Below are 14,317 nucleotides of genomic sequence, written 5' to 3'. Positions count from 1 at the left end.
CCACCTCTTCCTAGTATTTTCATTAAAAATGGGAAACTTGGCAGTAGTTTCAAATAGAGATTCTGCTAAAATTTTGATGGTAGGTCAGTAAAGCCATGGTTAACTGATAGAAGTTAAGTGCCTTCTGCTACTAATTGGATACCGCTAAGGAGTGAAGGAAAACCCTAAACAAATGGCATTTAACCGAGTTGCCTATAACTGAAACTAAAAATTCTTTTGAAAAAGTCTGCTGAGGACTGATAACAGGGGCAATCCCATACCATGAATAAAAATAATCCTAAATGCAAACCAACACCAGAATTAAGATTCAAATTCAGCAAACTGCTGAGTGCAAGTGGTCCCGCTGAAGCCACCCAAAGCTCTGTCATAGTTCACTTGGCTACTTATACAGTTGGGCTTCATCCCGGACTGACAATGCAACCACAGGCAAAGCCACCATCATTTAAATACACATCACATTCCTAGGCTTTGGTTTCCGCCTTAAATTTTACTACAATTTCAATAAAAAGATGAGACTGGGGAATAATTTCGAGAAGTGTCCATTAATCCCCCTGCTCCTCCATCCTTTGCATGGGGACCTATCTCATATTCCCACACGGATATATCAATACTCTAGAGGAGCTGGCACATCTTTTTGTCTGCTGTTGAAATTCAGTCACAGAGAAGTTGTGTCACTTAATCGCTGGTTTTGGTGGTCTGAAGGAAGATCTGGGAGGCATTTTTTCCTCTTTCCCCGCAGTCCTACACAGTCGTGGGACAAACTGTTCTCACTGCTGATGTGGGCATAGTTAGCAGCTGTAAGATTTAAAAGGCAAACACTGACACAAAAAGGTACAAAACCCTAAGTGGGAAAAAAAAAATTAAAAAAAAAAAAAGGCAGAGGATCAGGGGCAAGCACCCAGCAGCAGGATCAGCTGCTCCAGGGAGCAACTGAGGGGGACCTTTCCCCACCTGACTAGCCAAAAGGGACTGAAAACAGTATGAGACTGATTTCTCTGAGGTTATTTTTTGTGTGACACCCTTTCAGCTCTGTCAGTCAGCAACGCTCTGTGTTCAGTGCACCAAGTGGCAATTTCTTTCATTAATTTCTGCTGGGTAAACTCTTCTTCCACATGTCACTTCCCATTCCCTTGCATTGATTCCCACCTGTTTGCCTATGAATTAATTCAGAATCCTTGTTATTACTGCCCTACACTGTAAACTACTTTTCCCAGATGAAACCATAAAAAGTGGTTGTCTCAAAAAGATGTGTCGTTTCCTGTTTTAGAAAGACAATTTGTTCTTTTTGCTTATTTTTTCATGCAATTTCCTTCATGAATATCATCAGTACTACATTTCTTGGTATGTCTTAATTTGAACGGTTCACAATTGTCTTGGTTATGTCTCTTTATTGGGGAAGAAAAATGTTTTTGTCTGGAAACATCCAATAACCACTTGGAAACCTTCCATAAGAATTGTTGCAAAATAAATGTTTATAAATACTTCCTTGATATAAATAGATTTCCTGACACTTTATAACAAACCTCCAAATTAAAGATATAGCCCTAAATAAATATCTAATATTTGGTAAAACAATTCATATTATCTCTCCAAGGGAGCATGTATAATAACTCTTTTGGCATGAAAGGGAATAGTTACAATTAATTATTCTTATGATGGTTAACCAGCATGCAAGTACTGCGCATTTAATCTTTAGTCAATCAATTTTATATGGCACTGTGAGAGAGAGAGATTTATAGGAAGACTGGGAAAAGACTCACATTAGTAAATTTTCATGGGGGTTAACTCCACATGTAGCAACAGCACAGAAACAGGAGGTTAAGGGAAGGGATTTGTGAGTTAGGCCTCGCTGAAAGTTTTGAATGCTTGGGGAAAGTGACAGGACACAATTTAATAGGGGCAGGCTCATGAGGATTTGTATTCAACCTTGAGACTGAGAATGAGACTTTTACATTTAATTCTCAAAGCAAGGGATCAAAGAGTCCGGTGTAATAACTCCTCATATATATCATGCTCAAGTACCTTACTCCATGAGTAGACACGCTGATTTTAATTAATCAATGCATTTATTTCCAGTCATTTTGCTGACTGGAAAAATCCTCCTTTCTAAACTCACTAAGTTCCTCCCTTAATTTGCCTTTTTATGTAAAAGTAGGAGTGCTTTGGGCATCAGAGATTCGTGCACAAGATACCCTTCAGCTATGCACAGTCATGTCCTCAGCAAAACATAACAGCAATCCAACTGTCCTGTAAAACAAGAGTTGGGTGCCAGGTACCTTCAAAAAATGGCAAGAGAAGCAGGCGAACATTGTCCTTTACACGCTATTTTGGCAAGCACCGCATCTGGCATCTTCTACAAGGCCCTGTTGGAAACCACAGAGTCTGTTGACATCACTGTGTTAAAACCGTATCTGAAACTTAAAGTTTGCTTAGCTGCTTTATCAGGATAGTGATTAACATTACTCTGGAGTTGTTCTGGGCAAAGAACAAACTTCCCTTCATTTCCTCTTGAAACCTCAAGGCTACTACCTAAATTCATTGGTACGCTGCAGCAGCTATTCAAGAGGATGAATTAGTTTTACACAGACTTTTATAAGGATTTCATTTCATCAGAATTATCGCCTCCACCCACTTAACACTAGTACATACTTTCGTATTGAAATATTGTATTGCTTCTCACCATATAAAACCTAAACTTGACAGTAGCATAATTGCAAAATGGTATCTAATATTTCATCTTCCACCAACCCAGAGGATAAATACGTAGAATCATATCTATCACTGGTTCATCCCAAACTGTTACTGTTATAATTTAAAAGAAACAAAGAAGTTATACCATCAAAAATAAGACTGACTGAAGAAGAAAGGGCTAAGAAAATTGCTAGTAGGATTCCATATGGAGCCCAGTATACGCCAAGTCCTCCTTGTATTGCAAGGGATGCTGAATACCATTTATTTGCAAAAGCTCAGGATTTTTCAGTGTGGCTAGACCCTCATCTGTGTTAAATACAGCAAATTCTTTGAAACCACTTCAAAATTTTCAGCAATAAAAGCCTGTGAAAATCATGAAAGATGCAGTTAGGTACTCTGATTACCCTAAGCTAGAGTAGCAGTTAGGAGGTATTGCAGACTGCTACAGTTTATAACATGTTTGTGGCTTATACTAAGCTACTTGGAAGAAAAAGAAAGCTGCAGGAGAACAGCCCTCTTCCAACTTCCACACTGGTATGGACCTACCACAGACCTACTTACGAGAAACGTGAACTTTTTTAATAGACTCCAAAAGCCCATTAGAGCTTATTGACCATTAGGAGTTATGTGTAAATGTATAAAAAGAAACCAACTCTGTGCCATAGAGAAATGATCTAATGTAATGCAAACACATGAAAAAAAAAAAAATAGTGGTGGTGAGAACAACAACAATAATGGAAAAATATCAAAATGCCTCAATGATTATCGTGGGTATAGGAGACTCCAGCACATCAGCCTGAACAAACGCGTGAACTTCTGAGAGATGACTTCAGTTGAAGCAAAGGATGTTCACCATCTCAATAGACTCAACACCTTGAAGAATTGGTCCTTGAGGGATTTTTGTTTGTTTGTTCTACAGAAAATTCCTAATTGGGAGTGAATGACAAATTGGGGGCACAAGGGATCCTAATGGGTGAATTTTGTACATTTAACTGGTACAATGTGTCTAAACATTCAGCTTGCAGCAATTATTTCATCAGCTCTAGTACAAGAACTTGTTTTTTTTACTGTGCTAATGAGTTGAGCGGATGTAAATAAAAAGATATTGCTCAGAAATAAAATGTATCTCGTGTTTCTCTCTGAGGATACTGATCAGACAAAAAAAAAATTGATCTTACTTTGAACATTTCACTTCATTTACGTAATTTCTTCCAGAAAGCTTTCCCCTTCCCAGATTTATTCATCCTTGCTATAGCATAAAATCCTAGTTATGATTTTTAAGTTATGAAAATTTGTCAGGATTTTTTGATATTGTATTGGTCATCGATCTTACATTAATCATATGTAATAAGGATGGTTATAGGCCAGTCATAGTTCTGTGTTCTTGAACTATAAAAAAAAAGAACAATAATATCAGAAAGAAAAACAAGAGAGCCTTGTTGGCAAAACTGAAAAGATCTCGATCTCTCTCTCTCCCCCTGCCACCCCACCCCCCCGAATTTATCTTCCAAGTCTGGGCTTGAGAAAAAGCAATCTGGGTTTGCAGTCTTTTGAAGGCTAACTAGGATTTCCTTATAAGAAAATAATCAGTCACTTACTGAATAATAGGTGGCACAGATTTGCAAAAATGCACGTGTAAACACTTTGAAAGATATTCAAGTTTTTAATTCTAGATTTCCTACTGAAAAACATCCAAGAATTACGGCAATATGTATACTGTGATTTGTACCATCTTGCTAATTCTTCTGTTCAGCCTCATGGCTAAGCAGAAGAGCCTTCAACATGAAAGTTTCAGAAATTGGCAATGTCCAAGGGTTTGAACTAAATGTCATTTCTATCCTTGATGCTGCTGTCAGTTTTATGAGCTGTGGCACACACAGAATATATTGCACACTTAGAGCATGCTCAGCAGTGTTATTTTAAAACCATGACAGATGTCCAGCCCCAGCAGGATCTCACAGTAGAGAAGCCACAGCAACCCTGCCATACAGCTGATCCCTTTGCTCAAGGAGGCAGAGTACCACCCAGGAAAGCCAACTGCCCAAACCCATACAATTCCTCCACCTATTAAGTTCCTACTGAATTCCAGCTCAGTTTCTACATTTCATTCTGCAACTTGTAAGGTCTTCATGAGACTGACACAATTACTTGAGATGCTTTTCATTTACCAAGTGCTCATCTGTAACAAGAGGAACGAAAGCATACAGAGTAACACTGTTCCTAGCACAGAAGATTGGTCACTTGACTTGGTATAGTATGACTAATTTGCTGAATAGGTCTGAAGAGCTCTGAAGTTCACCACCTTCAGAGCAACTTGCAAACACACTTCTTTCTTCAAGCCCATCCATGATAAAGTCAACAAAAAAAGACAGTGAGTGGGAATCCACTTTATGTATTTCCAACGAAAATTTGATGTAACCAAGTGCCAAGGGTGATGAATGCATAAAAGATGAACTGCTATAATTGAGAGAACATTATGGTAGGATCTTTAGTTAGCATCTCTCCCATACATTTTCTTTTTTTTTTTTTTTTTTACTCATATGCCATCTTTAAAACAAGTTTTTAATATATCCAATTATACATCAAACAATAATCTCTCTATCTCCTGGTGAGAAAAATGAAATTGTGCATCTATATCAAGCAAAAACTCATATGAGAAGCAGTCTAGCCTTCTGAAATGACAGTTCTGTCATGACAAAGTATTTATTTAATGAGAAGGAATAATTCTTTTTGAGCATTTTTCTAGCTTTTCTAACCCAAGCAGACTTTTCTCTTGAGCTGGCTTTTCACTTGTAGGGAGAAATATCAACTCTTTGCAATATTAGGAGGCAATTTTTTAATTATCTTTCTTTTTTTCTGTTTTCTTTTTCTTTTTTCTCCCCTCCCCCCTTGCTTGTTATATCATATATCAGATAGCCCCAGGGCTGTCTATTCACAATACGGAACTCCACTTGTGAGAGCAAGAAGTTTTGAATTTCCTATGGAGACAGCAGGACTGGATAGGTATTTAAAGTTGTTGTACGTAGAAGGATAAAATATGTTTCTCCTCATGTCCCTCTTTCATGAGAGGGACACAAATATCCCTTATCCCACCTGAGAGCCTACGCAGCTATGAGCATCGCTGACCTATCAAGAGTATCAGTGTTTTAGGAGAAAATCCAAAGAAAATAGCTGTAGTGGTAGCTTCTTTTCTTAGAAAGGGTATGGATTCCAGGATATTTGGCTTGGTAGCCCACAGCCATAAACACCATTTTAACCCTGCTGCAAAGCTGTTACTCTAAGAAGGTACCAAATTAGACCAAGAATAACTTTGGTGAGAAAGCTGGTTTAGCACTACGTTAGCATGTAACACAGACAATCCTAAAGACAGACACCTGAAGAAGGAAACTTCCACCAGTGGCAAAACAATTGAATGGGCGTTCAAAGCACAGAGTTCAAAGTCTAGCAGGAAGGTCTTCAAAGGATGGAGGGACAGGACTAGATACAGTTTTGACTCAGATGTATGTACAGAGGTATGATAAGGTTGGAAAACTCATATGTTAACTTTCCCCGAATTTGAGAAGCCTTCAAATATTTTTTAAAGTTTTGTCTTTTAGCCAGAATTGCCTAAGTTACATCCAGAAAGCTTCAGTCAAAGTCCTGGCACCATCTGCCATGACCTGAAATATAGCCAAGGTATCACATTTCATAATTTCAGGTGTATGTGGCCTGTCTTCATTGGAAACTGGGTCATTAGCGTGACTTTCAACTTTGCTGAACTGCATTTCAGGCGAGCTTTGTGTACTTCTGTGTTTCTTTGGGAATGATTTGTCCAGCTCTGTTCAGAAACTTGGCCGGTTAATTGGATGCTCTCCCTCCTTCAACAGCAACCCTCAGCCAGCCAGATCTGCCATTTTATATTAGTCTTCCACTGAGTAACAAACACAAACAGACTTAATGGACCCAAGAATTTGCTCGATCGATACCCAGATGAGGCTAGGACAGTAAGATAACAGTAAAATGGCAAGGCCATGCCCAGCAGATGGTTAAGCAGCAGCATTTATTGATTCAAGGAATTTCGACAGCATAAACTTATTCACATTTCAAAAGGAGAAAATATTTTCAAACTAAATTACAGGGCAAAGAGAAAGAAGGGATTTGCTCCACTTTAAAGACAGAATTGGAAATGTAAATCACAGGAAGGAACTGCAGAAGAAATTATTTTCTTTTTTTTTTTTTTTCCCCAATACTATGTATAAACAAAGGTGAAGAAATAGTAAGTAGCACAACCCTTGCTAATATCTTCTCTAACAAACATCCAGGGAATACTCACTAGCTTATAATGCCTCTCTAGCTCATAGGCTAGTTTGAAAAGAGTACTTTCCTGATGCTCTGTCATTTGTAACTACAGTAACCAACTTATCTTTTCATTTAGATGCTGCTTTGGTAAACAAGCAAGTGGCTGACATGCCGTGACAACTGATTGTGTATTATACGGTATTCAGAATTCTCTTCCCAGGCTATCAATCCAAGCATAATGGTATATTTTAAAAACATGCATATTTGGACAATTCCTCTGATAACAATAGTATCCCAAATGTTTATGCAGCTGTTTAGCAAAGATGCTCTTTCTGACAGCTGTTTAGCAAAGATGCTCTTTATGACAAAACAGCTAGTTAGACATGAGCATAGAGAGACAATTTCTCTGTGATACAACTATCCTTGAAGATTTATTGAGTCAAAAAATAGCTTAAATGTGGATTTGAAAGTTTAGAAAACTTTTAGTTCAGAAAAAAAGGCTACATATTATCAGGCCATAATTCATTCCGCAAAATATTTCATTTTGCTAAAAGAAAAAGTTCAAAAGATTTTATAAAAACAACTGGTAAATCTTACTTTAATAATTATGATAACAAATTAAAAGAAAAAAAAATATATTTTTAGCCTATCGGGCCACTTGTTTTCGCTTTTATCTATTTTGCTAGCTTGCTTCTGAGAATTTTTTGTACAGCAATAATAAGAGAATCAAGGTTACAGGAAATGCTTTATATAACTTGCTTTTAAATTACACTGTATACATTTATTTTATTCCTACTAGAATTTCATAGTCCTTTATGAGATAGGACTGAAAATTAACATCGTTTCTTGAGTTCTAAAACAAGTTGAGATGAATATGGTTTTTGCTAAGTAAAAAGCAATTCATACACATATTTAGAATAAGTAGACTTTGTTTACAATATATTACATATTACAGAAAATATTCTGATGTTTGGATAATTCAGACCTCCATGTTAATAAATTTACTTCAGAAATGTAACTAAAATGCTAAATTAGAAGTCTAAAATATCATTAAAAATACAGTTTACTTAGTCCTACCTATAAATGTATCCTTTTTGTTTTAAATTTGTTATTTTTAAATATAAAGCTAAAATATAAATATTTATTGATACAGTCTTTAGAATAGCTCCTTGTTATCCTTGTTGGTACTATTACCTGTTCCAGTCTGCAAACCTTTCAAACCTTGTAATGAGAATTTGAATCTAAATCCTTTGAGATAAACTGATAAACTGCCATGGCAGTAAATAAGCCTTGAATCCAGCAGAAATTTTCAGTTTTTCAAAAACTGTCAGAAACACTTAAAATGTTTAAAGCCACTTCTCCTCCTCTTTGGTCTCAAAATAGGAAAACTCTTTTCCCTCTGACTTAAGGGGAAAATAAACATCATCAAAAAGAAACACATCCGTGATCAGGTATTTTCAATGTTTGTGATTGCCTTCTAGCCTCAACAAAGCTATCCAAATGAAGCTAAAGGCTTGACACTGCATTTTCACTGTGAAAACACTGTTCAGATTGTTTTATTTAGCACCAGCAAAGACAAAATTTGAATACACCATTTTCTCTATTAAGGAAAAAGTTTCAACACCTACCACCTACCAAAACCTAATATACAAGGAAGCCAGAACTGCAGCATCAAGTCTATAATCTCTGATACTAACACATCACATACAGTTTTAAAGGTCTCTAGAAGACACAAAACCTCATAAAAAAGCATGTTCAGTGAAATTTTCTTATCATATATGATCAATAAAATCTGTTGACAGTTTTAACCTCTGAAGTATTTTAAATAACTAATACAGCACTGCTTCTCCCAAATAAACACGACACAATTCTCCAGCATGAGCTAACCATGGAACTCCTTCCAATAGGAATAACTCATCTTACTGGAGTAAGGGGAGGAGGAAACAGACAACACTACAACTATTCAGTAAAGACATGTGACTCACCAGAAATAGGCTTTCTGTTTGGAAAAAAAAACCACACACACAAACCCAAAAAAACCCAACAACTTCCCCCCCCCCCTTCCCGAACAGGTAAGTAGTCCAGTAAGTTGGAGTATAAAATTAAGAAGAAGATGGACATGGAAGAACATATTATGCAGAAGAAGGGGGGGGAAATAACCGAGGCAGGACCAGACGGTGTCTGCTTAAGGATCCTAAAGGACCTCAGGGATGAAAGAGCTAAATTACCACTTGCAGAATATAATGTCATGCTTAAAACAGCCTTGGCATCTAAGGACTGAAGAATGATAAATGTGATTTCAATGGAGAAAAATGTGACAGATCTGGGGACTCACAGATGTTGATGTCTGTACTAGGGAAATTACTAGAAATAACAAAGTCTAGAACTGGTGTACATCAGAATAAATGTTTTCTGCTTGAGAGGAGTTGGCTGGCTGACAGTTTGCCAATGGTACCGCGTTATTCAGGATACAGAGGGCAAAGGCTGACTGTTAAGAATTGCAGGACATTACAAGGCTGAGTGGATGGGCATGAAGTGGCCAGAGTGAGATCATCTCTGGATTATGATCTGTGGCTCTATGGAACATCAGTTCGATGCTCAGCAGCACCCAAGAAAACAAAAGATACACTGGAAATTTTAAGAAATGGAGAAAATCCAAAGAAGGGTAACAAGGACTATCAAAATATGGGAAAGTTTCCTGTGCGAAGAACAACCGAATAAATAAAGGCAGTTCATCCTGGAAAAGAAATTATGATAGGACATGGAAAAAGTTGCTAGGAATGAACAATCCACTTGGGATAATCAAATGAACAAACAAAAAAAGATGGTTCTTCATGCAGCACATCACAAGTCACAAATATGCCCTGCACAATCAGTGGGAGGCCTCGAAGCCACCCAGACAAATAGCTGGTAGGCAAGGGACTGAGGAAAGCTGATCTTGTAACGTGTTTAACCCAACTCAGTGATAAGATAAGTCAGATCAAGGCAGTCTGAAGGCTACAGCAAGTAGGTGAAAATGTGACGTGAGGGTGACTATTTGTGGATGATGTGATGGAACCTCTGACTGGAGGGCTATTTTTGCACAGCCCTTAGGTACCTGTAAAGAGTGATGGATGCGTGTATGGAAGCAAAGAGGAAAAAAATAAGAAAAAGAAAAAACAAAGGTCCTGACTTCACAATACCAAGGAACAGTACCAGGATCAAAGAAAACACGAGGTCCCTAATTCCCTCATAAAGATACCTAAAATCTGATCAAATCTCAACTATAGCTATGCTTACTGGTCATAGATACAAAGTTAATTTAACGCAATCTGTAGTTCTTAATTAAGTCATACCTTCAGCAACTGCTAACATACAGAGTCCCTCTGTGCTGTGAAGCATCGTGGCAAGCCATAATACTTATCCGCCCTCACTGTAGGGATTACTTTACATATTGCCTTTGAAAACCAACAAGATCAGTATGGAAAAAATATTCCATTGGGGGTTACGACATAGTTGGAAGCATATATGAATTGGAGCTGAAAATACCTGGGCTGTGGTAAAGTATAGAGGAAGGCACTATCATAGGGACTTACCACTACTGGAGATTACACAGGGCAAGCTGACATTCAGATGCTCTTATTTAGAAAAATCACTGCAGAAAGCAGCCCAGAATTGGAGAAATTAGGTTCTCAGATGCCTTTTAACAATCAGGTCGAGTTGTATTCGGGGGGCTAAGCTGAGGAATACTCACTGCTAAGTCAATCCATGACTTGAAATAACATCAGGCTCTCACACCAACACTGTAAACAGGATACTTGATACGACTAATTTTCTGTGTGTGTATTTTAGCCAAAGAATTGAAAGCTCTTTTCAGTAGCCTGAGTGAACTCTTCATTCAGTTCTATTCTTCAATATAATTAGGTTCTACTGTTGGGAGCATGTGTGAAAATACTCTGCCCTTTCCCTATACATACAAAAGACGTAGCTGCTTTTAGTGCAACTAGTTGCTCCTGTGAAAGAATTCAAGTTTCTCTTGTACTTTCTCTCATACTTAGAAGAGCTGGATTTTAATCAAGAGAAAAGAATGTCAAACAATTACTCTTCCAAATAAAAAAAATTAGATTAATTTCCCATTAAACAATTGATTCATAAAGTTGTGAGTAATGAATAAACATCTCCATTTTCCAAGTTAAAACTAATGAATCATTTTACCATCCCCAGTATTCTAGGCTATTAATATTTAATTGTGATTTCAGCTTGTTTTTCTTGTCTAGGATTGAAAGAGAAACAGAATAGTGCCAAGTACTAAGGACGTGCAGGCACATTATTCCTAGCAAAGAAAAATTAAAGTAATAGAGGAAGAAGATCTGTGAATTGGCTCATGTATTAACCATATGGAATGCTGCCAATGCAAGTAAGCAATGTTCAGTACAAAAAATAGATGAGACCATGAGTCTGATTCGAGACATCACACTTCAACGCCGTGCCACATACTTTAATCTCTGCTTTTCTGTGGAATGCTCACAACTCTGAAAGCAACCTTGACCAACAAAATATTTCTGTCTTGGTCTTTTAACTGTCTCATAAAGTTGATGATAAAAAAGTCTCCTCTGTTTTCATTGGCCTTTTAATTAAAAAAGTGGCAGAAAAAGCAGAAGAGAGGATTAGCTGAATGAAAGGATGGACAATCTATCTAAAGCATCATTAACTTCTGTGGGCTGTTTTTGGTGCTCCGTTGCTGTAACACATCTTTGCATTTTAGCAGGAGGTCAAGCAGCATAATCGAACCCAACAAATGTTGGAGTTAATGTGGTAGGGCATCCCAGTAAGCTCAGTTTCAAATATACTTGGGATATAGTTTTTCCTCATAAAACAAACACTGTCTTCCAAATGTAGAGTAGACCAAAAGCTGTAGTAGATCATGTACACATCCTCATAGCTTCACTTTACTTTTTTCAAATGCTATATTTTCTAGACTCCCTCTGTTTTAATACAAACCACAAGGAAGGACAGAAATAATTACTCCTAGGACCTGAGAAAATATCTGGACAGGACCACCATGGGCCAGTCAATAGCTTGGTGGATAAGCTTTCACTTTCCTCTCCAAGACACACAAAATTAGCATATACAAAACATTTGTGAGTAAAGGCATTGCTTCACTATACCATGACCTACAGAACATGTGAAAAATCTTCTGTTCGGAAATGGTTATGCCTCATAATATTGTAAAGGAGCTGGCAGGAATGAAAGAAGCAATCAGGTGGATCATGGGGACTTAAGGAGTACTACATCATTCATGCAACTGGTGCATCAGTGAAAGAAAATCAGATTTCAGCACATGAAGCTGCTGTGAATATCTTCACAGTAAGAGCACTGACCCGCCAAGACAACTGATAGGTAACTTCTTGGTGTGTCTCTGAAAGCTGCCCTAAACACTCCGCAGTGGCGGTTTCCATTTTAAACAATGCATTGATCTTTTTGTTGATGTTGCTCTTTTCACCAAAACTCACTGATATATATTGTTGCCTCTCCTATTTAAAACACTGCAAAAACAAATTGTACAAACAAAATATTATTTATGAATAAGGAGCTTCTTATTACCTGTCAAATGCTTACAGAGGCCAAATTCTATTAGCAAAACAGGGGGGAACCTCTGGAACCAAAACTAAATGCTAACCATGCTTGAACAGTGTTTCTTTTAAGTGTCTTTAAGTATTAAGTCTTTAACCATATTTTTTTAAGCATCTTTCATTGCTAGTAAAAACAAGGATGGAAATATTGAAACCTGAAATAATTGTCAGATTTTACAAGTTGTATGAAGAGAAGCCTCAGAAGAATAAGCTTCAGGAATTATTGTCTCTACCTGTTTCTGTACTTCACTTATATGATAGGCACTCAGAACTGCAATTACTGATATTTTCCTACCCTCAGGCCTATTCGAAATGCCAAATTGCTCTGTGGCACCATAGAGAAGAATGAAAATGCCCACTTCTACATTTAAGGGACCTATACCAGATATCGGTTAGCTTTTTTGCTGACACATAATGAAGAAGCCATACATTGATAATATGTGTGGGAACAGCATGATTATGACTATGACCAGCTCCCCTTCTCTGTCCTGTGGTTACCTTAGCTTCTTTTCAAAAGTGATAGGGGAAAATTAAGACCTCTGTTAAACAGATATACTTGCAAAACACACTCCATTATGTGTCTGACATGATACAACTGTGTCAGACTTTTCACAGCAGTGTGTTTGTTCTAATTCAGTCAATGTAGCATACAGTGTAGCAGTGTCTACTTTATGTTCTCCGACCGCGTTGTTCAAGACAGGTATATACTCTCAAAAACCAGAACACAGAAGGAATTGCAGTATGATGACATTAAGAAAGATGAATTACAAGTTCAATTATCTGCAATTTACAGCGCAAACATTTGCTGACTACAGCCAGGAACTAACTGGTGTGATCTACCTCTAAGAGAGGTACAATGTGCTGGTAGTTAATGCGCATGCCTGCTTGTGTCTGAGCACATGCCTGCATGGCGCTCCATCCGTGCAAGAAGGGAAAGAAAATGTTATTCTGGAAATTTGATATGGTGGGTGCAACTTAGATATTTTCAGTTGATGGTTATTAGGGAGCCTAGAATTATTTGCACAAAAGCAGGAATAAAAAAACCAGAGCAAGTGTGATAAAACTACAGGGATCCACATAACAAAAGGTCATTAAATCCCTCACAGAAAGTAGTCAAGCCATGAAGAAATATGAGATATCTATACAGAATGCTTTCACAGTCCTGACTTTTGTGTACCAGAATATATTGTATCTCCATAATCCTCTTTTAAGGCTATGTAATCAAAAAGGCTAACTTTGTGGGCTTTTTTCACCCTGATATAGAAGGATTATTTATATTTCAAGCTGCAAAACTCATTACTCATTATAACTACTTCTATGTAATCAGATAAGTTTTATAGTAATTGATTACCATAATTAATTAGTATTTTCAATATTTTATAAGAAATTTATTACAACCATCCTGAAAATAATGGATTTTTTTAACAGGCCAAAGAAATGCTGTCACTGAAAATTATTGGTTTGCAAATATAATCATTACTTTATCACATTACTTTCTGCATTTACGATGAAGCCATTATATGGTTTTGAAATCAAATCCTTACATAAAAAGTTCTCAACTTCCAGGCAAAAAGCCATGGAAGTGCCTGTGAATGGTCATGTAGGAATTACAGCTTCTTCCCCCAGAAAGGTGGCGGGATCAATAGCCAAAAAGAAGTGCATCTACACCAATGCACGCAGCACGGGCAACAAACAGGAGGAGCTGGAAGCCATTGTGCAGCAGGAAAACTATGATA

The 14,317-nt window shown here is 37.3% G+C and overlaps 1 protein-coding gene across 3 annotated transcripts in view; it reads right to left on the bottom strand.

Moving 5' to 3' along the window:
- The window catches only part of CCSER1 (coiled-coil serine rich protein 1), a 687,005-nt gene that overhangs the window by 101,801 nt on the left and 570,887 nt on the right, over positions 1-14,317 (bottom strand). Inside the window, exon 11 of one of the 3 annotated variants that reach the window (XM_009273534.1) lies at positions 9,018-9,029. The exons of the other annotated variants lie outside the window; for them this stretch is intronic. Coding sequence (XP_009271809.1) covers positions 9,018-9,029 — 12 coding nt within the window. The remainder of the gene's footprint in view (positions 1-9,017; positions 9,030-14,317) is intronic. 3 annotated transcript variants of the gene reach the window in all.

The sequence above is a fragment of the Aptenodytes forsteri genome, unplaced genomic scaffold (genome assembly GCF_000699145.1).
Source record: "Aptenodytes forsteri isolate BGI_AS27 unplaced genomic scaffold, ASM69914v1 Scaffold93, whole genome shotgun sequence".
NCBI classification, from domain to species: Eukaryota; Metazoa; Chordata; class Aves; order Sphenisciformes; family Spheniscidae; genus Aptenodytes; species Aptenodytes forsteri.
This window is presented reverse-complemented; position numbering and strand designations above follow the sequence as displayed.